Source organism: Trichoderma camerunense (genome assembly GCF_050948025.1).
Source record: "Trichoderma camerunense strain CBS 138272 chromosome Unknown V8C40scaffold_12, whole genome shotgun sequence".
Taxonomy (NCBI): Eukaryota; Fungi; Ascomycota; class Sordariomycetes; order Hypocreales; family Hypocreaceae; genus Trichoderma; species Trichoderma camerunense.
Window position 1 is genome coordinate 889,666 of NW_028145358.1, and position 23,952 is coordinate 913,617.

Consider the following 23,952-nt stretch of genomic DNA (forward strand, 5'->3'; position numbering starts at 1 on the left):
GCGTCTCGCAAGGCACTTTGAGCAATCCAGAAATTTTGTCGGAAAGTTGCGCCGATAACGACATCACGTGGCGATAAGAAGTGGGCTGTCCTCGGCGCCCAGCGGCACATGCTAGCTACCACAACTAGTCCATAGGTACCCGATATTCTAGTTGAATCAATGCAAGCTATATTCTCGCCATTGCAACAGCCTCCGAAGCTTCATTCATTTCTTGTCTGTCTTGAGGCGGTGCCGGGCCATATGGTCGTCAACAGAGCAGCTGCCCAGACTGCAAGAGCCCGACCACGATGAGCGGCCGGTTCCTTGCAGCTAGTCTGCGGCCTGTGGCGGCAAGAAATACCTCCGCCGCCACCAGCGTTCGTCACTTACACCGATTTCCAACAGGAGGCCTTTTGCGGGCAGATGCTGCGATCCGGGAGACTCGAAGACGCATGTGGTTTGGCGGCAATGCTTTCCATAACCAGGTTATCGTTCGAAATGCCTCCTTCGTTCGCTTCTTGCCGAAGCTGGTGGTGAAGTTTGCTAGGATTCCTGCCATGTTTGGTGGGCTGGCCATTGGCACCTTTGCCTGGGTTCAATACCAAGCTACACGTATGTCATCCTCATAGATAGATTTGGAGTGACCTTTTACTCACTAATTTCTCAGAGGCTGGCAACTATGCCATCTCAATCTTCCACGATACCCTGGACACGGTGACGGGCACGGCATCTAGTATATACGGGAGTGCCAAAGATGTAGCAGATCAAACACGTCAAGGATGGGAAAACACAAAAGAACGGGTAGAAGTACCAGCTTGGTTGAAAAAGATGTTGGGAACGCCCGAGGCTTCAGGCTCTGGGGGTTCAGGGGGACCCAATGGCGACCCAAAACACAGTAAAGTCGGCGCCGCTGCAGCTGTTGGTGCTTCGGCTGCCGCTGTTGGCTACGACAAATCAGATGATGAAGATCCACGGGATGCGCTACAGAGCTCCAAGGATGATCAGATGATGGTATTGACGAAAAAAATGATCGAGATTCGAAGCATACTGCAGAAAGTCGGCCAGTCAAGCTCTCTTACTTTGCCGTCCATCGTCGTCATTGGCTCGCAATCATCTGGAAAGAGTTCAGTACTAGAGGCCATCGTCGGTCACGAGTTTCTTCCCAAGGGAAACAACATGGTTACTCGGAGACCGATTGAATTGACTCTGGTGAATACACCCGACTCGCCTGAAGAATATGGAGAATTCCCGGATCTTGGTTTACGAAAAATATCCGACTTTTCCTCGATCCAGCGGACATTGACAGAGTTGAACATGGCAGTTTCAGATGCAGAGTGCGTCTCGCACGACCCTATTCACCTGACCATATATTCTCGCAATGTTCCTGACCTTTCCCTCATCGACCTGCCCGGCTACATCCAAGTTGTGGGGCAGAACCAGCCATTACAGCTAAAGCAGAAGATTTCGGAATTGTGTGACAAGTATATTCAGCCTCCAAATGTCATTCTCGCTATCTCTGCCGCAGATGTCGATCTGGCCAACTCAGCAGCCCTCAGGGCATCTCGCAGAGTCGATCCCCGAGGTGAACGAACCATTGGAGTTATCACCAAGATGGATTTGGTCGATCCTGCCCGTGGTGCCACCATCCTCAATGATACGCAGTATCCTCTTCGATTAGGTTATGTTGGCGTTGTATCAAAGGCGCCAACCTCACAGGGTCTTTTCAAGATGGGCTCATCGGATCTCCTTTCCACTATCGCCAAGAATGAAAACTCTTTCTTCTCCTCGCACCCACTCGAGTTTGGGCCAGACGCAGGCGTCAACGTGGGCACAATAAATCTTCGAAAGACATTAATGCGTGTTTTGGAACAGACCATGTCATCTAGCTTACAGAGCACAAGTGATGCCATAAGACAAGAATTGGAGGAAGCCACATACGAGTTCAAGGTCCAGTACAACGATCGCCCGCTCTCTGCCGAATCTTACCTCGCCGAGAGTCTCGACGCCTTCAAGCACTCCTTCAAACAGTTTACCGAGGGATTTGGACGCCCGGAAATGCACGAGCTTTTGAAGAGCGAGCTTGATCAAAAAGTGCTAGACTTGCTGGCCTCACGATACTGGAATAAGCCAGTGACGGACCTGGCGCCGGCGAAATATGATCTCGACAATATTGCCGACCTCCCCAAGGCTGATCCCGACTCTCTTTACTGGCGTCGCCAGCTGGATGCTTCGACCTCTGCCCTCACCAAACTTGGAGTGGGACGTTTAGCAACAACTGTCATCGCCTCATCTCTTCAAGCTCACGTTGACAAGTTACTGAACAACTCGAGCTTTGTAAGCCACCCTTTTGCAAAGAAGGCTATAGTTGAAGCCGCATCGACCATTCTGAACGAGAGGTTCTACAGCACCAGTGATCAGGTCGAGAACTGCATCAAACCCTTCAAATTCGACATCGAGATTGACGAAAGGGAGTGGAACCACGGTCGTGAGCATGTCGGCAGTGTGCTGAAGAAGGAACTGCAAGACTGCGAGGCTGCGCTGGTCAGTTTAGAACCTGCCGTCGGTGGACGAAGGAAGTTAAAGGAGGTCATGGCCTTTATAGATAAGGCGCGAAAGGGCGACATCACCGTAGAGGGCGATGGACGAAGCGGTGCAGGAGGATTCAGTGCTGCTCTCCTAAGCAAAGGTAATTTCCGCCCTCACTCCTCAAAAGGCTGCTCATACGCATGATTCATGATTTCTAACATTAATATAGGCAGAGAAGCTGTCTTCCTTCGAGACAGGGCCGACATTATCAAGATGCGAATGCTTGCCGTCAAAGCCAAGCAGTGCAACAACCCTAAGAACAAGTATTACTGTCCTGAGGTCTTTTTAGATGCTGCAGCAACCAAACTGGCTTCCACAGCTGTTCTCTTCCTGAACGTGGAGCTGCTCTCCGAATTCTACTACAACTTCCCGCGTGAATTGGATCTTCGTCTTGGACGACATTTGTCCGCGGATGAAGTCGAGAAATTCGCCAAGGAAGATCCCAAGATCCGCCGACATCTTGATGTCATCCGGAAGAAGGAGCTCTTGGAGTTGGTGCTTGAGAAGATGGACAGCCTGCGACAACTAGAAGGAAGGGACAGGGAGCATGGAGCAAACGGAAGAAGAGGATCGGCGAATAAGGACCGAGGACGCTGGGGGCTCTTTTAAGCCTGCCATGACAAAACCCCAGATTGCAGGCATTCTGCACAGGTTAGCTATGACTTGTTTGACTTATGAACTTGAATGTGTGGTGGCGATATCTCTCCACTAAGTTATGATTGCTCATTATGCTTGATTGATTACCTATATAAACTATGTCTATGCTTCAATCTATGTACTTAGTCTAGTTCAACAACACAGAGCGCTGAGGAAAAGGAAGTGTGTCATCCTGACAATTCCTTTGATATCAAATAGTAGCGTCAACAGTCGTTTCTAGAGTCACTTCCCACCTCACGTTACCTCCAGTCCCATAACCCTCTCCTAATCTGTTTTGGATCAAGGCTGAGATGCGATTGCGCAGCTTTCCCAGTGCGAGCTCATCTAACCCATTCGTGATGATGACTTTTAGGTTGGCCATGCACAGGCCATAGTGAACCTGCCAGAATTGAGCACCGTCTACACGGGCAATGCCTGACTCGGATTCAATCTCACGGAGGACGGCCGTTACGCCAACGTCACCCTTGTTCCCGCCATAGCTCATAAGGAGCATCAGTCCCTGAGCAACAGCAACACGCATGCCTAAACTAAACATTGCAAGGGAAATGACGGCGCAGATTAGCCGGTCAAGCCAGTCATACAAGGAAATGGATAACAGAGGCAGTAACGAAATCAAGGCGGAGAAGAAGAGGGTGAGGAAGTGGAAAGGGTTGGAGAGGATGCTGGGCAGAGTAGACAGATAGGACACTCTCATAACTTTGGCAATGCGCGCATGGTTCTTCAGACCGTAGGCAGATACGAGCGTGCTCGCAATGGCAGCCGCCGACACAAGGTCAAGAGAGCCCGTAGAGATTCGGTCGTGTTCGTGTTCGTGGTGAGCTTCGTGGTTACCGACAGATTCGAGAATGTGTTTCAGATTGTGCGAGAGGAGATCAAAGCCGCCGAAAAGCAGGAAAATAGACATGGCGAATCCTGCCAGGATCTCGGCTCGCTCAAGGCCAAACGGGTGTCTAATGCTGCTACGACGCCAAACTTCGAAATTGCCCAGCACGTCGACAACGACACACACGGCGGCGCTACCGGCATCAAAGAAGACGAGGTGAGACAGGGCCATTGCCGCAAGGGAGCCACCTGACCGATAGAAGATGAAGATGGCAATGGCGACGTGACACAAGCCCCAGTAGAGCCGCATCCGTTGGTCTCGCTGGAGGCTTTTCCATGCTTCTTTGATGGTGGGCGTCGGGAGGGAGGCGGGGAGGACGGGAGGCGGCCTTGGGGGAGGCTCTTGGAAGATTTGATGCTGGGCGGATACGCTGCTGTGCTTGTAGCGATGTCCACGACGCTGGCCGACGTTCTGTTGGTCGAGGTGTCAGTTGAAGGCGCTACAAGATAGATATCTTGGACGGGGTTGACGGACGGATTTGACAGGTGTGGTGGATATCACTTGTGTCTGGAAATTGAAGGGATTGGGAGCGGCGCCTCCTTGACTGCCATTCTGCAGGGGTTCCGACTCTGAAGACATGATGCGCGATGAAGTTCTGTTGGTGGCTTGAGGGGGACAAGTAAGTCGTGAGCTGAGAGGCGGTCGGACGTGCAGCAACGCTAGATGTACAGTAGAGATAGGAAGAAACTGCAGTCAAGATGAAGGATGGACAGCTGGCGAGCACTTGGATTCCCTCGACCGCGACACAATTACTCTGCCATGATCATGGAAGCTCGCAGAGGCTGCTAATTGCAACTCCAAACCGAAAGTTGGAGCTGGGAGTTGGAGAGGCGGTTGGGAGGCGTTTGTCTTTGGATGTGCCCCTGCAATGCGGAGTAGGTACGGTATACCTTTGGCTTGGCAGTTTACCGATTGAAGCGCGTCGTCTCCATTTACAGCGGGCGTAGCCTTTCTGCCGCGTTACAGATTTCAGGTACATGTACTAATCTTCAGTGGTTGGCACCCCTGGAGAAATGCCAAGTGGCAGGTATCGGGTACCTCTCTTCGGACAGCAAATCACCTGCGAGTACTCATGCCATCCCTTGAGTGATCGCCATCCTGCACCTTCTGGGAATGGTATGGTCAAGGCTGGCAGATCTCCGATACGATACTAATCCCGGAATGTTGCTTATACACTGGGTCCCTTCATACCCAAGTTGCCAAGGTCCTGCAACAGCTCACACCACCAGCTGCAGAGGCTTTTTACAATCATCACCTCACATCATCAGACTGTGAATAACGCCAATTGCAAGCCAGAGGACACAACGAAACAATGCTCAATCCCAAAGCGTGTCGCAAATGATCTGGTACCTGCTATATCCACTGCGAGGGTGAGGATTCTCCCAACTCATCACAAGAAACTGCAGCTTTACCAGAGCTGATTGATTAACCCTAGAACAACAGAGGCTCCAGTCCTCTCAGCGTCTCACCCGCTTCGAAGAGTCCTCACTCGCTATGGCCGCTATGCCTCTCGCTATGCAATCAGCACGCTGCTCATCTCTGCCGCCATATCGGCCTTTCTGATCTATCCGCTGCCCTTCATCTACACCAGCCATGTCATCAACGGCGCCTCACCCCTCCCTCGCCATGTCTGGACCGCCGCTCAGCCGCTTCCGTATGACAACACAGCCAGTCCCGACATTGTCATGCGCTCCATCTGGGTTCATTCGAGCTACATGCAAGCACTTAGTCCCGATATCCTCCTATCGGCCCTGGATTTGCAGGATGCGCTTCTAGGCGACACCAAAGACTTTGGTCCCAGCAGATCCTTTGGTCTACTCCCTCCCAGTGACTCCGAGTTCCCCCTAACTCCAGCACAGCGGGATGCCCTCCACATCGTCAATGGTCTGACCAACCAGTCGTGGATTTTACAATCGCCGTTACTGTACTGGAACTGCTCCCGTGATCGCATCCTAGCCGACGAAGATATCTTGGCCACAATCAATGACAAGAAGAACTACACCACTCCCGCAAATATCACTCTACGGCATTCCATTGTTTTCAGTGGAAAGCGATTCGAGGACCGCCGCTTGTTGGCCGCTGATGCTCTCGTCATCACGTTACTGTATCGAACAGACTCCCCCGTTGGTCGCCAGTGGGAGGCTGTAGCACGATCGTTACCTGTCAAAATGGGCGATGAGTGGGATATATATCCTCCGAGTGGCAATGTGTCGGCCAGCCAACTCTATGAATTTCAATTCAGGCCCATGTCAGTGCAGGATTCCATCATTCTTGCCCTGGCTTATACGCTGTCCTTGGTGTATTTTCTCCAGCAAGTGTCCAAGGTTCGCGCTGTCAAGTCTAAATTGGGTCTGATAGCCACCGTCGTGATGCAGATTATCATGTCAATTGCTGCAAGCTTCACAATTTGCGGCGTCTTCAAAATCGACCTGTCTGGCATCCCTCGAGCCGCATATCCCCTCGTCATACTATCCATGAGCTTGGAGCATATCCTTCGCCTAATGGACGCCGTAGTCCGCACTCCCTCCGGAGAAAACACAAGCAGCAGGATAGGGTCTGCTTTTGGGGAGACTGCGCCTACTGCCCTGGTTAGCACTGTCCAAAACTTTTTGATTCTCCTCGGCTTATCCTATGCCGTCACCCCAAGCGTATCCGCATTTTGTATCTTTGCGGCAATTGCCATTGTGCTCGACTTCTTCTTCCTGTCCAGCTTCTTCATCTCCGTTCTTAGTGTTGATGTGCGGCGAATGGAGCTTGGGGATGCTCTCGCCAGAGAGGCCATGCGTCGCAAACTAAAAGCACGTCGCCCTCGGGAACACCCATCCTGGGCGAAGCGTATGCTTGAAGGCAAAATTGCATTATCAACACGCATTGCGGGAACAGTCGTCATGATAAGCTTTGTCATCATCGCGCAGTCTCACTTTTTCGGTGGCGGCGATATTTCCCAGAGGCTGGCTCACTTATACAGTGGCCAGGATTTGGAGCCCAACATGTCATCGCTCAAGACGTCCCATCTGGAGGATATCCACCAAGCAAGAACTCCCACGTCTTGGCTGCGACTTCAAGATCATGATGCCGCCCGTGAAATAATCCGCCTCATAAAACCTTCAGCCTACAGCTACATAGCTAGAGTCTATGAGCCTTTAGTCTTTGTAAAAAAGGGGTCCAACCGAGTGCCGATGATGAAAGAGCCCGCGCTGCTCCCAGCGATATATGACTTTGCGCATCACCAGCTGCGTACATTCGTCTTTATGGACATTGTTGTGGTTGCCTTGCTGCGTCTTCTGGTAAGCTACCTACTGCCGGAAGACGAGACCAAGGCGGAAGAGCTGCAGGACTCGAGTGACCAATCCAACTTGTGTGTTAAAACGCTCTCTGGGGGACACACACTCGATATAGCTATGCTCGCCTACTCACCAAGAGGCTTCGTTCTATCTGTTGGTCTCGACCGTATGATTCGCCTATGGGACCTTAACCATAGGAGTAAAGGCCCAATCTCTAACCTGGAAAGGGAAATCCTGGTGAAATTTCCCGTACTTGCTGTTGCCATGAGTGAAGACTTGGATTGGCTGGCGATCTTATCGTCCGACACGGTCATCTTTTGGAATATTACAACCCATGTCCACGGCTCTTCCGTAGCCGTAGAGACCTACAACCAGAAGCCAGAGTCCTTCTTTCTGGAGTCAACTGCATCATCAGATATTCCAAGAGCAGTCATAGTGTGGAGGAACGGAACTGCATTAGATGTAGACCCGAGCTCGGGAGAAACCCGCGAGTCCACCATCTGTCTAGGATTAACATGTGCTCGCCCACTCTTGAGCAAAGGTGAATATTCGATTTGTCCTTTGTTGCCATGTTATAAGTATAGCTGACTAACGAGAATGATTCCTATGTACACAGATGGCAAGCATCCAAGGGTCTCCCTTGTAGCGACATCTCGAAATGGAGATGTACATATCATGGAAAGAAATGGGCTACTATGGGAAAGGCAGAATCTTCTCTCTAGAAGACTTGCAAGCGATGAAATCCACCAAGTCGTAACCCTCTCACCACTCCCCTACTTCCTTGTATCATCCAAGACCGATCTTCATCTTATAAACTTGGATGATGGAACTACGTCGTGGAGCTTCTCCGTGGAGGAGATGCGGCCACGCTCACTTACATGCGCCTTCACCTGCCATCGATCACCAAATGCCTTGCAATTAGGGCTGGTATCCTTCACTTTTAGCTACTTGGCGCTGGGCTCGGGCGACTGTGTTCTACACACGTTTATGCCTCAGGATGAAGACGACGCGATTTGTCTGCACAACATTGACGATACAGGTACCAGCAGCGGGTGGTGCAGTTGGGCTGATGCAAAGGAACGAAAGAAGCACATCGGCAACCCTGGTGTTTGGAGCCTCTTGTCCGATGGGAGCACATTAGGTCTTCGTCGCCGGTCCCGTACTGAGCCGAGAAGTCGACATGGTCATCAACGCCAGGATATATCGGGTGTACGGAGCCGCATGCCGAGCACACGAAGCCGGGAATTCGGAGCTTTCAGCTGCTGGGAATTGTGGAGGGCGGCGGCGAGTGATTGGGATGAGTTGGACGAAACCACACCACTGTTCTCCGACGAAGATGCAGGGCAGTTGGTTGTTTGTGAACTGGGCCCCAGCGCAAGAGTCGGGCCAACATCAGTAGCCTTTGCTTATGGGAACGTTATCAAGCTGGTAACGTTGAGCGGGCACAAGCCTTTTGACGCAGGGATCGAGGACGTCAGTCATGAATCGTCAATGAATGTGCCGACAAGGCGTCGTAAGATGGTGACAACAGCTAGGCCAGGAGCAGCATTAGGCTAACATTATGACTATTTTAAAAAGAAAAAAAAAGGAGAAGAGTCGAGAGCCATTAAGCTGATCTTCCAAGATGCATTAACCGTAAAATATCTATCAGCGATCCGCTCACTGACCGACGTGAAGACATGAAAGCACTGCCCAAAGCCGATACATAGGTATGAACATGCTATTGAAAGGGGAATACAAGCCATATCAAGGAGGATACTGAGTTAAAGCATCCTCTATTTATTTTAAGGCGCTGATACGAAACAAGTTTCCGATGGCTATCAGAGCAGTGAGTTCGGGCGTAGCATAGCTGTGCACGATTCAGGGAGAGGTTGTGCTTCAGATGATGATATATATAAAAAAAATCCATCAAGAAATAAACAGATAAACAAATACATAAATAATAATCTAAACATTAACTATAGGGATATATATACCAACATAAACTGTAAACATGCTATGTGTTTATTCGATTCACTTGAAGTGGTAGATAGATACGCTTTATGCACGCTGAGGAAAAAAATACATGACGAGAGGCTAGTTCGTAAACGAGGATTGATGAGCTCTTCTGCGGAATGAGATGGCTGGCATCGTTCGATGATGGGTTCGATCTCGGCTGGCTGCTATCACCCATGATAGTTTGAGGTTTATATTGGGTTTTCCATGCCGATAGGAGGAGTCGTGCCTGCGGTGGGAGCTGTAATCAAAGCTTGGGCTTTGCTGTGAAGTGTGTTGTTGGATCCAAGGCCACGCCTCATCATCTTACCCAACACGGTAACTAATTCACAGGCATCGCGAAACATGTCATCGTCCATGCCTTCTGTAGCCTCATAAACCTCATTGATTGTAGTTCTTGCAAGGCTGCGGCTACCATTGGCGTCGTGAACGCATTCATAAAGAAACGCTGCGTATTCCGTCTTGACTGATAAACGCAAGGAGTGAGAGCCCCAGAGAAGTTTATCAGCTAACTCTGCTGCCTCTTCAAAATATTGGTTTGCTGTGGGCAAGTAGTCTTTGGCAGGTAATAAGAAGGAGAGCGAGAGCGCTGATACCGGGGCTTCAAAGCCAGGAGGAGGGCCAACGGGGCCGCCTTCAAGAGAATGATGTATTGCATGCTGATAGTCATCCGCAACCTGGCCGGTCGGCACGGCGTCGGGATCCCAGCCCGGCATGTTGGACACGCGGGGCTGATTTCGAAAAAGCACAAAGATGTGATAGAAGCTAGCACGCAACTTGTATGCCAGGACTTTCAACTCGACACAATTGCTGACAAAAGGGATGACATATTCCTGAAGCATCTTGAGCCCTTCGCGTGCCAGCCAAAGGATGCGCATGATGTTTTCATGGAGCGTCGCATCAGGCTTGCGCTGTTTCTTGACCTCGACGAGTTTATCAGAGAGCCTGAGAGAGAGGCCCAGGATCTTGTAAAGCGTTGACGAGAGTATGGTGTTGTCATTTTCAACGCTCCTGGCCATTCGGCCCAGATATTTTTGATCCACCTCGGATGACGCCATGGGAAAGCGATGCTGCCGTGGTTCGTGTAGTAAGAATACAAGTTGAGCAGATGGCCAAGAAAATGTCAAGGAAAAGGCTTCACGGAGCCCTCAAAATGATGGAATTTTTGGCGTTGATAGATCAAAGAAGAATCCCGGTTAGATGCCCGGTGCCAATATGAGATGCGGATTGAAACGAGCGGCTATGCGACGAAGTCCCTAGATACCAAAGTACTCCATCAGTAACGATTCAAGATTGCAGTAGGTTAGTATGTATGCCATAAAACAAGGTGAGAGAAGGAATTCGGGCTGAAGCAATACTGAGGCGAGTACACAGAGCCCCTAGTCCCAACGGCCATAGAGGCAAAGCCATAGCGTAACATGAGCAGCAGGAGATGCCTGGGTAGGATAGAAGGATGGTTGCTCAAGCGCCATGTTGAACGTCAGGTCTGGTTACGCAGAAGCACGCCCGCATTCCAACAAGCCCAGACAGGCGAGCTTCTGCTTCCCCTGACACAGACAGAGACACAGCCTCCTATCATGGAAAGGGGACGGTTGAAGCGCATCCAAAGTCATGATCCCGCTCCGCAAGCTAGATTCGTTTGCAATTGGAGTCCGTCTTTCGAATCTCGGCCGAGGCTCGTTGAATCTTGCCCGGTTCGCTGTGTATTTCTGTACTCGTGCTACGAGACAGGGGGAGATGGCATAGTAAGCGTCGCACAACTTACCCAAGGTACGGTAGTCAAGGAAATATCAGTAAACTTTATATCCTGCAATTGAGTTTGACGGCGCTAGGGCTGAGTGTCGCTGGTGAGAGTGCATAGGTAAAGTTGGATGACGGGCGCGAAGCGACTCGACGTTGACAGGGTGAAGCGTCATTCAGCCCCAGTGCGCGCGGGCTGTGTTCGCGTATATTGGTCAAAGTCCACGCGTTGTACAAGTACCTGCATCTGATCGCTTAGCATCTCCCCGCGACAGGGATTAATGGCTAGATGGAAGGACCAGCTCTTTATTGGGCGTTTATACTGCATTGCAGTGCTAGAGATGCAGTTAGGTAATCATGCGACTGTTGTTGCGAGTACCAGGCATGCACATGCATGAGGACAGAAAAAATCACTGAATATAGATGAAAATATAATTGTGTGTGAGTTTCACACTAAAAGTTGGTATATAGTGTACATGATAAGCATATTCCTCCCTTCCCAGAGTCACAAATGCTGGCTTCATGCTGCCTCATCCAGCCATGCCGTCATCTTATCCAGTCAATAAGATTGAGAGGGTTGGCGATGGGAAAAAAAGCCAGGCTATTCGACGGGTTTGTCAAATACAAGGCCTAAACGTTGAAATCATTGCGTATAAATAATAATATTGAATATTTCATAGCACATTCGGGGATAGACTTGAATCCCATCCATCTGAATCGAGAGTCGTTGGTTGTGGTATGTGCCGATTCCTGAGAGATGCAATCTCGTCTAATATCTCAATCAAGTGAGACTCTTTACATGATGGTGCAGCCGAGGGTAGTGTGGTTCTTGTTGATCTTGTGCTGACGCGCCTTAGGCTTGGCCATGACGGTGCAGCCGAGAGTAGTGTGGTTCTCGTCGATCTTGTGTCCATCAGGCTGAGGCTTGGCCATGACGGTGCAGCCGACGGTGGTGGTGGACTTGTCAGTCTTGGCGATCTGGACCTTGGCCATTTTGATGATGGTTTATGGGTTGAAGGGGTGAGATTGGTGAAGAGAGGCTTGAATTGTGAGGTGATTGAAGCTGTTGATGATGGACTGATTTTTTGTTTCCAGATGGCGGAAATCCTAGACCTCTTTATATCATTGCGACTGACATGAAGATGGCCTGCGCGATTCGAAATTGACTCGGAGAGTTGATTCTGTTCTTGCTCCAAAGCATTGTTCCCCAGGCTAATCAATCGCCGCGCCGCTCCATATTGCATTGGTGCATTGAGTTATCATTCACATCATATCCTATTGTTCTCGAATGTGGGGTCGAATCGCCCATGCCGACACTTCTTCGCATTATCGCCTTCATATTGTTCTTGGCTCCGCTCCAGCTTGAGGCAACGCCCCCGGCTGACCAACATCACTTTGGCAGCTCCCCATAATGTGCGAGAACCGAGCAACTAAGCATTGACTACCGGTCGCTCGAGGGAACTAGGGGGTTAACTTGATATTGTCATCAGCAAATAGTTCTATTATTATGTATCATTAGGCCGAAAGCTAGAGCCGTATTTGTGTCTGCGTATGGTGAATTGAGGATTGTATTTCTTCTAATTTTTAACCTTTTTTTCTTTCCATTTGAGGCTGGTTCTTCTGACAGCTCGTTGGACCTTCATAGTCCCACCCGTTGTTAAATTACCCATTTTAATTCGTGCCACTAACAGCGAGCCTATCATAATCGTCAGTATGTCTTGCATCAAAACTGGGTCTGTTTGTATATCGTACTTCATCAAATGGTCCATAAAAGTCTGCAGGGAAACATCATCAGTGAAAATGGTTTGGGCAGAGGTTGCCCCCACACCGCCGTAAGGTCCCGTCGTGTGGGTGGTTGATGGGTTGAGTTTGGATAGCAGGAATCTAGCTTGGGAGCCGCCTGCGTCGCAAATGATGAATCTGGGCAGTGGGAATCGATCTGTGATGAGGTCCTAAGGAGCAATGTTAGCCGTTACTACATAAGCATTCACTCCATGTGCTTACTCTAGCATCTTCCTTTGGCTGTTCCAACAGGGCAGCAAAGTTTTCGTATCCCTCTTGCTCTTGGTAACCAGCCTTCCGCCACTCAGCAATGGTTTCGCCATGGAAGATAAGAATGTGGAAGAAAGTATCCAGCAGCAAGATGTGGGTCGGCTGAATGGACGCAGAGTCAAGTAGCACTGGCTGGCCGCCGTCCTGGTCAAATGTGTACGAGTCCAGAGTCGGTTGAATCATGACGAGGGAGTTGCTGACGTCTTCGTGGTTCAAGACATGACGATAAAACGCAGTCTCATCGGGCGAGTTGTTGAAAACTTGGAGGAACTGACTTCTCCGGAGGTGGAACATGAATTGGGGATAGAGGGTGAAATTCTTCTCCAAGCGGAACGACGTCGGGTCATCCTTACGATAGTCTGCAAATCTGGAGCAAAGCCGAATCAACATCCTATCCACCCAGCGAAGCACATCTGGGCCATCGTCAACTTCGGCCTTGAAAACAGCTATCCGCGACATGAGAACTGCCGCTGCTTCTTGGTCGAAAGACTGTGCAATAGCCGGGTCTCCGGCAGGGCCACTCAAATTTCGAGCAATAGTTGTTACTCGAAGGTGGAATTGTCCCGAGGAATGCTGGTAATATGTCAAGAACTGCATCATTCCCTTTTGGGGTGCCTGTTGATGGGCTGCCGGTCCTTGGTTGGCAACTTCAAAGTATATACCATAGCTGGAGTTGGGGTCGATGCCACACATTTTCCATGAGCAGGTGTTACCAATGCCACATTCTGTCTCACCAACCGAGACCGACTTCTTGTTGAGAGATACCGCATGCCCGATTAGGCCAGTGACTTTAAGCTCCTTGGTCGTCAGCACTTCGAGCACTGCATTGAAGCCCATGAGGAGGTTATCGTCGCCGTCCTTTTCGAATATGCGGACAAATGATTGTTTGAACATGGAAGATGTGAAGCTGTCGGTGAGAATCATATGACCTCCTGTCGAGTTGCAAAGCCCCTTCATTTCCAATAAGCCAACCTGGTCAAGGCAGCCTGCGAAAATATCGATGATGTGCCCATTATGAGCAGTGCGCTTGGCGAGGTTATCGTAGAACTATCGGCTGTGTTAGTTTACTGTGCAGTTGTACTCTATTCAGTCTCGTTGGCTTCACCTTCAATGCCTTCTTGTAGCACTTGGCGTTATCGCGATCAATGTCGTGATGTCCACGAATCGGCTCCCTTAGTTCCGGACCGACAACCATACCGGGGCCTTCAGTGGCAGGCCCGCCGGCAAAGAGCATGATGCGGCCACCAGAGTTTTGGAAAGTTGATTCCATCAGCCCGATGGCAACGCTCAAAGCGACACCTGTGCAACGGAGGCTTCTCCGGTCGCTGGCAGTTGGCCAGGGATCTTTTTGTAGTGCCTCCAAAACCTTAGTGAGCTGGAATTCGGCTTGCTGAACAGGCAGGAGAAATCTCGTCGCGGCTCCAGCATTCATTGGGCGACCTGCCTGTGGTGGCACTCCAGGCCGCACAGGCTGAGAAGACAGTCCTAGCATATCTTGAACATTCTTGGCGGAGTAGTCCTTGCTTCCGCGGAAAACATACGATTTGGCGCAACCTTCATAGCCAATCTCGTGAACTTGGGCCTAGGAACAGTTAATTCCCATTTGCATACAGAGATGTAGAATAAGCATACCATTGTGCCGTAGGTGATGAGGCCAACCAGCGCATTTTCTGGGAGCAGGCTGAGGCTCATCACGAGTGATTCCTTAAGTGCAGACAAGCTGTCCTCCTCTTGGCATAGATCAACCACGTACAGGAACAGAGGCGGCGCAGGAGCAGGCCTTGACAGCCTATATTCGATGGTAGTATTGGCAGGGTGCAGCTCCGGTGGAATCGCATTCGCGGTGATGTCTTTATAATGCGCCGGGAGCTGGTTTCTTGACAGGCAGAATGGGCAGATCCATACTCGAGCACGAACATCGACTTGGCTAACATTGTCATCTGTTAGCACCCTGCACGAGGGAACCAAGAAGCTGTTTAATCGCGGGGGAGCTTTACCAGAATGGATTGAGGACCGATCGACAAGGCTGTTTGCATGTGACGGGCTCAAATTGAAGTAGAGGCGTCTCGGGCTTCTCTTTCAGCGGGGTGAATAGAGCGCCAATGGGCACTACTAGTCTCGATGCTTCCTGTTTGATCTATGAGCAAGAGCAAGTAGGAAGTGTACGCAGAAGAGGATCAATACCATTCGAGAGCTGGGGAAGACATTCCAGCTAAGGCGAACGCCATCGCGATCTTCCACCTCGCTCCATTGCTCCTTGACTGCTTCGTAGTCCATTGATGAATCGAGCCGAGTCGCTGGCCGCTCAGCTCAACCGGATGATGTGTTGGCACAAAAAGTACAGCTAGGTTGGTAGGGCCGCAATTGATGTAACTCAGACGTGAGATTCTCGAGGTTGCTGAGGGAGAGGGTTTTCGACTGGTTTGTATATCATTTGTTTAAAATGATAACACGTTGGCAAGCACGAGCACCGCTATGAGGACAGCTAGCAGTCTAAACTGAGACTCTTTGGCCAGCGTGGAGCAATTCGGCCCCACTAGAACAATCAACATCCCGCGCAGCATCATCGTTATAGAGGGGTTATCGTAGCAACCCGTTAGCAGTTTTGCTAGCAGTCTGCTAGTAAAATTGTTAGTGGGCTAGCTGTACGAAGTCACTGCGTATCGATTCTTGAATGCGCAAGCATACCCTATATAAAATGCCCTTTGTGTTTTCTTGGGATTTTATATCTAATACTTGAGCCCAGTCTTGAATTTGTAGTAGTGAGAATAACAAATTTGATGTTCGACATGTATATAGCAGACGTATAGTTATCCATTAACCCTAGTGGTTGTTTTATGGCCTCTCTAGCTCTTTTAAGGATGCTCGAGTAGACGCCCAAAGACTAATAGGTAACTGGTAACAATGTACCTACCCAGGCCGCCAGGCACCTAACCTTAGTGGTAGGTCATCTTTCATCATCACATCTTGTGTCGCAGATTAAGACCACGGTGACCTCTTAATTGTGGACACTTGGAGATCCAGCTTCCTAAATGCAATCTGTTTCCTACCTCACGGCCACTCCGCGAACCTCGCCGTCCAGACCTCTCTCTCCATCCACTTCCTCCTGTGACGTTTAACAACGACAACTATCTTTCTGACTTCGCCGTCCGCCATCTGCCCAGTTCACAGCCCATCGGACCACTCACAAGGATATCTGCGGCCAATGGCGGCGTCAACAGCAACTCCCTCGCACACTAACACTAAATCCCCCACTATTCGACGCATACGTTAGTTCCCTCTCCCCGACCTCTTCAAGACAGGAGGGTAGAGAGAGTCATGTCTCATCCTTCGTAGAAGCACTAACTCGGGCATCTTCCAGTCCGCGAGGCTGCAGAGCTTTCAAATGCGCCGTCTCCTGATTACACCGCGGAGCCGCTAGAGTCGGACCTCTTTGAGTGGCACTTCACCCTCCGAGGCCCTCCAAATTCTCCATACAGCCAGGGTGTCTATCATGGCCGTATTATCCTGCCTCCAGCGTATCCTCTTCGGCCTCCTAGCTTTCGCTTCTCCACTCCAAACGGCCGCTTCGAGGCCAACCGGGAGATTTGCCTCAGCATAAGTGGTCATCATGAAGAAACATGGCAGCCAGCCTGGGGCATTCGAACTGCCCTTGTCGCGTAGGACTTCCGCGCTCCATCAATTGTCCCTATCAGCCCTTGATATCTGACTGATGACGGTAATGATACAGGCTCCGCAGCTTCATGGAAACAGATGTTCTGGGTCAACTAGGTGGTCTGGAGACTACTGAAGCGGTCCGCCGCCGCCTTGCTCAAGAGTCAGCGTCCTTCAAATGTGCAGTCTGTGCCAGAACAAACGCGGACATCATCGCCGAATGCGAAGACCGCTGTAAACAAGCCGCTTCTCCATGCCAGGATATATCAATTCCTGCTGAGCTAAACATGGGCTGGAGAGATGAGCTTGAGGCTGCTGGGAAGAGCCAATCACAGTCAGCTCATCCGTCAAAGGTCTCACATGTACCTGATCAAAATGATAAGATCTCCGAAGAAGCTGAGCTGGCAGAAGGATTTGTCCAGACCGCTCCCAGTATCCCAAATGACGTAGTCGCACCATCACTCCCGGTGCCCTCACGCGAAACTCAGCGAAACTCTTCAACTGCTAACCAGACAAGAGCCGGAAGCGATGGAGTCCCACTGTGGATAGACAGAGTGATTATAGCTTTGGTCATCTTGCTGATTGCACTGGTTCTTAAAGTTTTGTTTAGTACATAACCAGCTGCCCTGTAGTTGGGATGAGGGCTTCTGGGACTTCCCTCCCATGCGTTCGAACAATCAGTAATATTTAGTTCAAACGTGCGCAGTAGATATCCATGGGTCACCAATAGCACGGCCAGCAGCCAATGAAGTCGAATTATAATGATCAATTTTAGAGCGCTCAAAACCTCGTCCTATCGTAACTACTGCCGCCTGGTGTCTAGGAGCACATGAGTCACTTAGAGAGGGGAGGAAGTTCGTCATGGAAGGTTTGTCTACTACTAAGCTACCAGCCTGCTCTCACTGTCGACTGTATTGCCATGGTACAGCTAACCACCACCACTCTCCCACAGTTACGGCCAATCCGCCCATGGCCTCTTCAAAAACGCCCGTTTTTATGCCCCAGCTCACAATAAGACTCGCCTCAAATTCATCAAGAATCGGCCGCAAAGAGTTACAAACGTCCCTGATAGCCATGGGTCCTTTGGTGGCATAAGTGAAACAAATGGCTCCCAGTATATCGGACCATCTCTTGCTGTCTTTCTCTCCAAAAAAGTCAATCCATTGTGGGATTTCCCCTTTCAAAGTTGTAGAAGGCAACTCCTCTTGCGTCACAGCTTGTAGCACGGCAATGTCATTGCTGTACTGGTACAGGTCTGTTGGAACGGCCTGAAGTCGGAAATGATAATAAGATTTAGGATACTTTCGACTCTCATAATTACCCGGTTCGAAGCCAAAGGGGATATTCGGTATGTCCAAGGGGGCAAGTGTAATTCTTCCGGCAGCATTCAAGTTCGTCAATGCCATCATAGAGCCGTCATTCAGAGTGTACGGTATCTCAAACGCCTCGCCCGTACGGAATATGCTATCCATACGGATTTTGAAAGCTGCTGCCTCTTCATATTTTGAACGTTGCGCCACCCTGCTCAACGTTGACAAATACCACTCACTGAGCCTATATGGACGCCCTCCAAATGGCGTCTTTTTGCTCCTGCAAATGACCCTTTGAGCTGTGAGTTGATCGATGGCTTCCTTAAGCAGTAGCGAGCCTTGTTCTGTGCCTTTCCCTGACAAGGTGAGGAATTTTTCTTTAATCTTTCGCACAGAGTATTTCGCTTCGCTAGTGCAGCAAAGTGACTTGATCCATGATCTTGCAATATCTGCATTCGCGGCATTGGCATTGTCATTTATACAATCAAAGGCTTGATTGACTGGTAGTGCACCGGGCTCTGATGTAACCGCCTCAAACCTGGAAAAAATCGACGATTGAGCATGAAAATATCTCTCACACCAACCTTCCTCGCTGGATCTGTTGGCTTTGAGTAAGAATCGGTGGGCAAGAAGGTCTCTTGTTTGCGGGATTTGGTAGCCTTCCTGGCGAGATATCCTCGTCGCCCATTTAATAAGGATTTGCCAATCGTATTCAATCGGATTTTCAAAGTCTAGCATGGGGAGTTCAAGGCTTTCAAAAGCTTCAATCAGCCGTTCTTGAACATCTCGGGTAAATTTTTTTATATGAGGCCCCTGTTCCTTACATGCGACTGCCCAGAATTTACGCAAGGCAGCCAGTCGCATATTCGGGAAGATATGAAGTAAGAGGCCCCAATCGATGGCTTTATCTGCACCTCCTAGCAAGACTCGGACGACGACGAAAGCGGCTAGGAGGTCTCCCTGACTTGCCAGCTGGCCGTCCTCTATCTCCAGTGCCCCTGGTTCGTCTATTCCGTACGTTCCCCTCGGGGATATTGAAGTAAGTGGGCGAGTTATCAGCGCCACCCTTTTAATCTTCGATTGTGTCATGTCGCCAACATTCAGGGGGCGCCTTGAATATCTTAGGACTGAAGCATCCAAGCTGAACTCGGAGTCTTCATCATCACTTGATGTCAAGGCTTCTGATTCGTGCAAAATCTGGTCAATAGATTGGGGATTCGATGGTCCCTGGTGCTGCCACTTGAGACTAGGTAATGAAGTAGCACTTTCAAAACCAGCTGAAAAATTCACGAATAAATTGTATGGACCAGCAACCAGCGGAGATGCCTTAATGAACTGTTCCCTTTCAGCTAGCTCAAGATCGAGACAGTCGATTAAGCCTTTCATGAATCTGTCATGAGCAGTTTCGGTACTGATGGCAGGAGTTGGCCTTCCAGCCTCATTCCCGGATATACGTTTGTCAAGGCCTTGGACCATGTCAGCCCAATGAAACCACTCTGCATCAGGCATCCAGCCACATAACGTGAAGCTAGAACTGTTGCTTTTTTCCTCGAAAAACTGCAAATCGAGATATGGCCAGTTTCCATCGTTAACTGAAATCTTCACAGGTTCGGTCATAGTAACCTTTACGGCGACAGCGGAGGATGAGTCTTCGAAAGTAGCATTTATATCAGAAAATCGGAGGGGCCGTGTTGATCCCTGTGGCATTCCGTGATCGTTTATAGACCAATCATCATCTAAGAATACGTTCGGGGCCAAGAATTGTATCTTTGCTTCATGAGTCGGATGAACCATGCTGCGATTGTTTTGACTTGAGGCCTCAATATTGTCAGAAAGCCAGCTGGTTGCAGCCCATCTTACTTCATACTTGTCGTGGGGTGGGGTGGAAAGAGATGCGAGATTTGGACTATTTGAATTGATCTGAGCGAACTTCCTTCGCTTGCTTGGAGTGGTTATGTCGCTCATCATTCCGTGGCGCCTTTTGGCTGAAGCTTGAGCCACATACACTGGAGCGTCCAGCTGTGCGACTTCACCAGCAAGAATACGACGTCCTCGGCGGTTCTCCTTCCTCTCTCCATATTCAACATTATTGTCCAAAGACCGAAACGGCGTGGGTATGAAGAGCTGAGGGTGTCGCTGCTTAATACTCTCAACAACATTCAGAGTTTCTGCGGAGAAAGCATCAAGATGCGGCAACGTAATGACCTGGCATTTGGCGAAGAGTCCGCTATGATCTTGAAAGCCATGCCAATGCTCCAGGACTGACTTGGCTTTGATCATTCGGCTTAGAGCCCCTTGGAAGTCCTTCGTTTTCGGTACTGGTTTCTCGGGGTATCTAGTATTCCATACGGTGGTGAGAGCATGCCAAAGAGAATGCCCTCCGGGAAGGACCCCGTCCTGTTGGACAAGCATATCCATCAGGAGCGCAGAGATTTGGTCAGTAACCTCACTTCTGAGAGGCTTTTTCTTTGAAACCTTACTTGCCGCATTGCGAGACACGGGCCCATATGATTGCTGGCTGCTAGCCAATTCTACCTCTGTCTTGCCTGCGCCATATGCTGGGGAAGTAGTCTCATAATCAGGCTTACAGGTTGTGTCGGCATTCGAGACGTCCATCTCTCCGACAAGGGGGGTGAGGCCTGAATCCCGCCCAGGCTGGTTCAAACTAGATCCGGTACCTGAAAGGATCTCTAACGGGTTGGTATTGGATTTCCGATTTTTTAAGCCAAGCATCTGATTTGATTGCTTCATATCCACACGTAGAATAGCAATCTGCTCCTGTGGAAGAGATGAAAGATTCAAAGCGTTTCTATGGTCTGAATTGGATTGGGCGTTGGAAGATTGACTTAAACGATAAATCTCTTTTGGGTGACGGAGAGCAGTTGGCGACGTCGTATAATGTGAATATTTACCAACTTTGGGTCTCGTTTCTGCTGGTGACAACCTGAATCTCGAGATCTCTACATCATCATCATCATCTTGTTGGTCTTTTTCTCCCCTTTCTTTCTGCTCAGTTGATTTATCCGCGACCCGACGTGAAGCCCTTGTCAATGGAGCAGGGACGGCATTGGGAATCTCAGCCAACTTAGTTGCTCTCGTTGAACGAGGGATAGACTTAGTCTCTCTGCGGAATCCATCGATATTAGACGGGCTATAAGATGGATTACAGGAAGTTTGAGACTTTTCGAGGTGATATTTCAGGCCAATATCATTCTTCCAAGTCCTGCCACATTTGTCACATTTCCATCCTTTGCGTTTGGTTGTGTCATTGGTGAAAGATTCAGCCTGCCCCCTGTTACTAAGGCGGCTTGATCCCCGGCCACGCCCCCGGCCCCGGCCACGACCTATCGACTGAGAGGATTCTGTAGGCACTCGTATATCAGGTGATAGCGATGTATTCATGGCTTGAGTCACATCGCCAGTGAGAATGTCCGGTGCTGATTCTGTTGTTGCTGGCTCGGATTCAAGGAGATCAGTTTGTTGACTGGCCGCCTGTGGTTTAAGAGGCGGGCTCGTGAGTGCTTTGAGAGCATCCTGTGGTGCTTTCAATTTGATGATCATCGAGTCTCTCGCATCAGTGTGGTCTTCATTTATGAGATGAACGCTGGGATGACTGCTATGCGATGCCTCCTGTGGACTGTTTTGATCACTAGTCTGATCAAATTGATGCTCTGATCTAATTTTTCGAGGCCTGCCTCTCTGTCTCCTTTGAGATAAGTTGGATTGACTGAGATTAGCTAGCTTTGAACTCCCAATGAAGTACAATTCTTGTGAGAACCCATATGATAGGCGTGAGTCGGTCCGTTGCTCCTGATCCTCCTGTTCGTCGATACTCGTTGGCAAAGTATCGGGCGATTGAAGCACCCAGAGCGAAGCCTGTGGAAGAGATGGCAGCGAATATCTATATGATGCGACTTTTCCAGCTCTCGAGTGCTCGCTTCTCACTTGAAGATGCTGTAGCTGAGCTGGTTGGATATTTGGCGTAGAAATGCATGTCGTTAAAGAGGATAGAAAACGTGTGAAAGATACACCTAGCGTAAGCCCATACACATCTGGATTCGTCAAACCTGCCTCGCCGCATGCCATTATGCTTTTTGCGATAGTAGCAGCCAAGGGTTGATCCGATGACCACGTTGGGGCGACCTCTAGACATTTCGAAGAGGCAGATTGATTGAAAAAAGAGTCGGTAACGTCGTGACTATCTTGACTATAGAGTTCGCTGGATCTAGCAAGCTTGCCGGCTCGTTTTCCAGTTGCGAGGAATATAGACCAGTCCTTGGGTGTCAGATCGCGATTGAACTGTACACAGTCATTAAACACTTTGTTGTTCAACTTTGCAGCAACATAACGAATCGCATCTCGCGCATTCAGAAACCGGCAGACTTTAGAAACCACTTTCATTTGCCATCGCATGCCAAGAACACCCAACTTAGATTTCAAGTCTTGCATTCGTAAAACACCCCATTCCTTACAGATTGCCATGATAGTGGTTGCTAACGCTGTGTAATCGACAGACTCCCCAGTCCATCTCGTGTGCCAAGGAACGGCCTCGAGGTTGATGGCAAGGACCTGGCGGGAAAGATTCATCTCGGCTTCCGGTTGCGCGGCTGCGCTCCTGTCCTTTGGCAACGGGGGAGCAAACAATTTGAGCCACATCTTGCTTGTTTTTGTTCCCCGAACAAGAGTCGTTCGCTTGGTTATATACCCTTTCTTGACTAGTGCATCCGTTCGCTTTGGTACTGAGCGCTTGTCTTGGTCAACTAGGCGACCAAGGTCACCTTGCAATATCCCCTGCGCTTTCGTCGAAGCGATGCCAAGAAGCAAGAGCCATTCTGAACGAGGAACGCGCTTATAATCTATCGCATGTCCCGTGATAGCCTCCCACATTATCTCCGGAGAAGCGTATATTCGAATGTCACTACCTTCGCCAGGCCCCGAGGCAGTAGAGCCAACAGCTTGCTGCGCTCGCCCATTGCCGTTGACAGAATCTACCTCTCGACGAGTGTTACGACCCTTGCTGAGATTTTCCAACGCCAACACCTCTGAGAACATCAAGTGATTGAACTTTCGGCGAGGCCCAATGGATATGTCGGTCCGTCGGACAAGCCATTTCCAGATCGTGGCGACTGCATGATCCGAGAATTTCGATCCTAGATCCTGAAGATTGACGTCTTGGTTGTTGTGAAAGGAAGCAGCACTGTCAGACAGACAGAGTGCTAATTTCGCAGCATCGTTGAATTCCGAGATTGACAGACCTATGTGGTAAGCATTAACAACCGTTATCCGATGATTATATAGCTATCTCAACGTGCTAGAACAAGATTCTTAATTTTGGTGACAAAGGCAAAATAGTGCAATGCAAGGAAGACCATACCCTGTTCACCGGCACATGAGATGACGAGCAATAGACGAGCGATTAGCCCTTCGAGTTCCAGAGCCATAATATATTATAGTATATGAGAGTACGCATTGTAAAAGGTTGATGAGCAAGGTTGGTATAGTAGGACCTTGTGTTGTAGATAGTGAAAGACAGAGCTATCACTAAGTCCCACTTGGAGCTATATCCCACAAGGATCACAAATGTTAGTTTAGTATAAGACCCGTTGTATTATTTATATTAGTAGGATATTATATAATTATTAAATAAAATTATAATACTTACTTAATACTTTATTTTCTTAGTATATATAAGTTTTTTTCTTTAGGCTTTAATTTTAAATAATAATAATAATAATAATAATAATAATAATAATAATAATAATAATAATAATAATAATAATAATAATAATAATAATAATAATAATAATAATAA

At 49.3% G+C, this 23,952-nt stretch overlaps 8 protein-coding genes across 8 annotated transcripts; 3 read left to right on the plus strand and 5 right to left on the minus strand.

Annotated features, from left to right (window-relative positions):
- Positions 1-132: 132 nt before the first annotated feature.
- On the plus strand, positions 133-3,453 carry V8C40DRAFT_249483 (dynamin-related GTPase MGM1). The gene is made up of 3 exons (XM_083216767.1): positions 133-591; positions 647-2,665; positions 2,735-3,453. Exons 1-3 carry the CDS (start codon positions 288-290, stop codon positions 3,172-3,174), a joined length of 2,763 nt encoding a protein of 920 aa, XP_083071725.1. The 5' UTR covers positions 133-287; the 3' UTR covers positions 3,175-3,453.
- On the minus strand, positions 3,219-4,776 carry V8C40DRAFT_47058 (Zn(2+) transporter ZRG17). The gene is made up of 2 exons (XM_083223013.1): positions 4,580-4,776; positions 3,219-4,516 (listed from the first exon to the last, which is right to left on the minus strand). Exons 1-2 carry the CDS (start codon positions 4,682-4,684, stop codon positions 3,413-3,415), a joined length of 1,209 nt encoding a protein of 402 aa, XP_083071726.1. The 5' UTR covers positions 4,685-4,776; the 3' UTR covers positions 3,219-3,412.
- A 465-nt stretch (positions 4,777-5,241) lies between these two features.
- On the plus strand, positions 5,242-9,306 carry V8C40DRAFT_249486 (sterol-sensing domain of SREBP cleavage-activation-domain-containing protein). The gene is made up of 3 exons (XM_083216768.1): positions 5,242-5,475; positions 5,541-7,930; positions 8,006-9,306. Exons 1-3 carry the CDS (start codon positions 5,444-5,446, stop codon positions 8,944-8,946), a joined length of 3,363 nt encoding a protein of 1,120 aa, XP_083071727.1. The 5' UTR covers positions 5,242-5,443; the 3' UTR covers positions 8,947-9,306.
- Positions 9,183-10,622, minus strand: V8C40DRAFT_47100 (uncharacterized protein). Its single transcript, XM_083223014.1, has one exon. The coding sequence runs from the start codon at positions 10,440-10,442 to the stop codon at positions 9,576-9,578; it is 867 nt and encodes a 288-aa protein (XP_083071728.1). The 5' UTR covers positions 10,443-10,622; the 3' UTR covers positions 9,183-9,575.
- Positions 10,623-11,534: 912 nt separating this feature from the next.
- Positions 11,535-12,117, minus strand: V8C40DRAFT_267472 (uncharacterized protein; the record flags this gene model as incomplete). The annotated part of the gene is made up of 2 exons (XM_083219854.1): positions 11,535-11,577; positions 11,924-12,117. 2 exons carry the CDS (start codon positions 12,115-12,117, stop codon positions 11,535-11,537), a joined length of 237 nt encoding a protein of 78 aa, XP_083071729.1.
- Positions 12,118-12,581: 464 nt separating this feature from the next.
- V8C40DRAFT_47136 (sec23 protein) lies at positions 12,582-15,533 on the minus strand. Its single transcript, XM_083223015.1, has 7 exons — positions 15,361-15,533; positions 15,174-15,304; positions 14,809-15,103; positions 14,282-14,758; positions 13,129-14,223; positions 12,877-13,076; positions 12,582-12,820 (listed from the first exon to the last, which is right to left on the minus strand). The coding sequence occupies exons 1-7, from the start codon at positions 15,451-15,453 to the stop codon at positions 12,796-12,798; spliced, it is 2,316 nt and encodes a 771-aa protein (XP_083071730.1). The 5' UTR covers positions 15,454-15,533; the 3' UTR covers positions 12,582-12,795.
- A 336-nt stretch (positions 15,534-15,869) lies between these two features.
- V8C40DRAFT_249498 (ubiquitin-conjugating enzyme/RWD-like protein) lies at positions 15,870-18,065 on the plus strand. Its single transcript, XM_083216769.1, has 4 exons — positions 15,870-16,445; positions 16,538-16,835; positions 16,907-17,698; positions 17,783-18,065. Exons 1-3 carry the CDS (start codon positions 16,382-16,384, stop codon positions 17,445-17,447), a joined length of 903 nt encoding a protein of 300 aa, XP_083071731.1. The 5' UTR covers positions 15,870-16,381; the 3' UTR covers positions 17,448-17,698; positions 17,783-18,065.
- Positions 17,582-23,657, minus strand: V8C40DRAFT_249502 (uncharacterized protein). The gene is made up of 2 exons (XM_083216770.1): positions 23,515-23,657; positions 17,582-23,395 (listed from the first exon to the last, which is right to left on the minus strand). Exons 1-2 carry the CDS (start codon positions 23,579-23,581, stop codon positions 17,730-17,732), a joined length of 5,733 nt encoding a protein of 1,910 aa, XP_083071732.1. The 5' UTR covers positions 23,582-23,657; the 3' UTR covers positions 17,582-17,729.
- Positions 23,658-23,952: the final 295 nt, after the last annotated feature.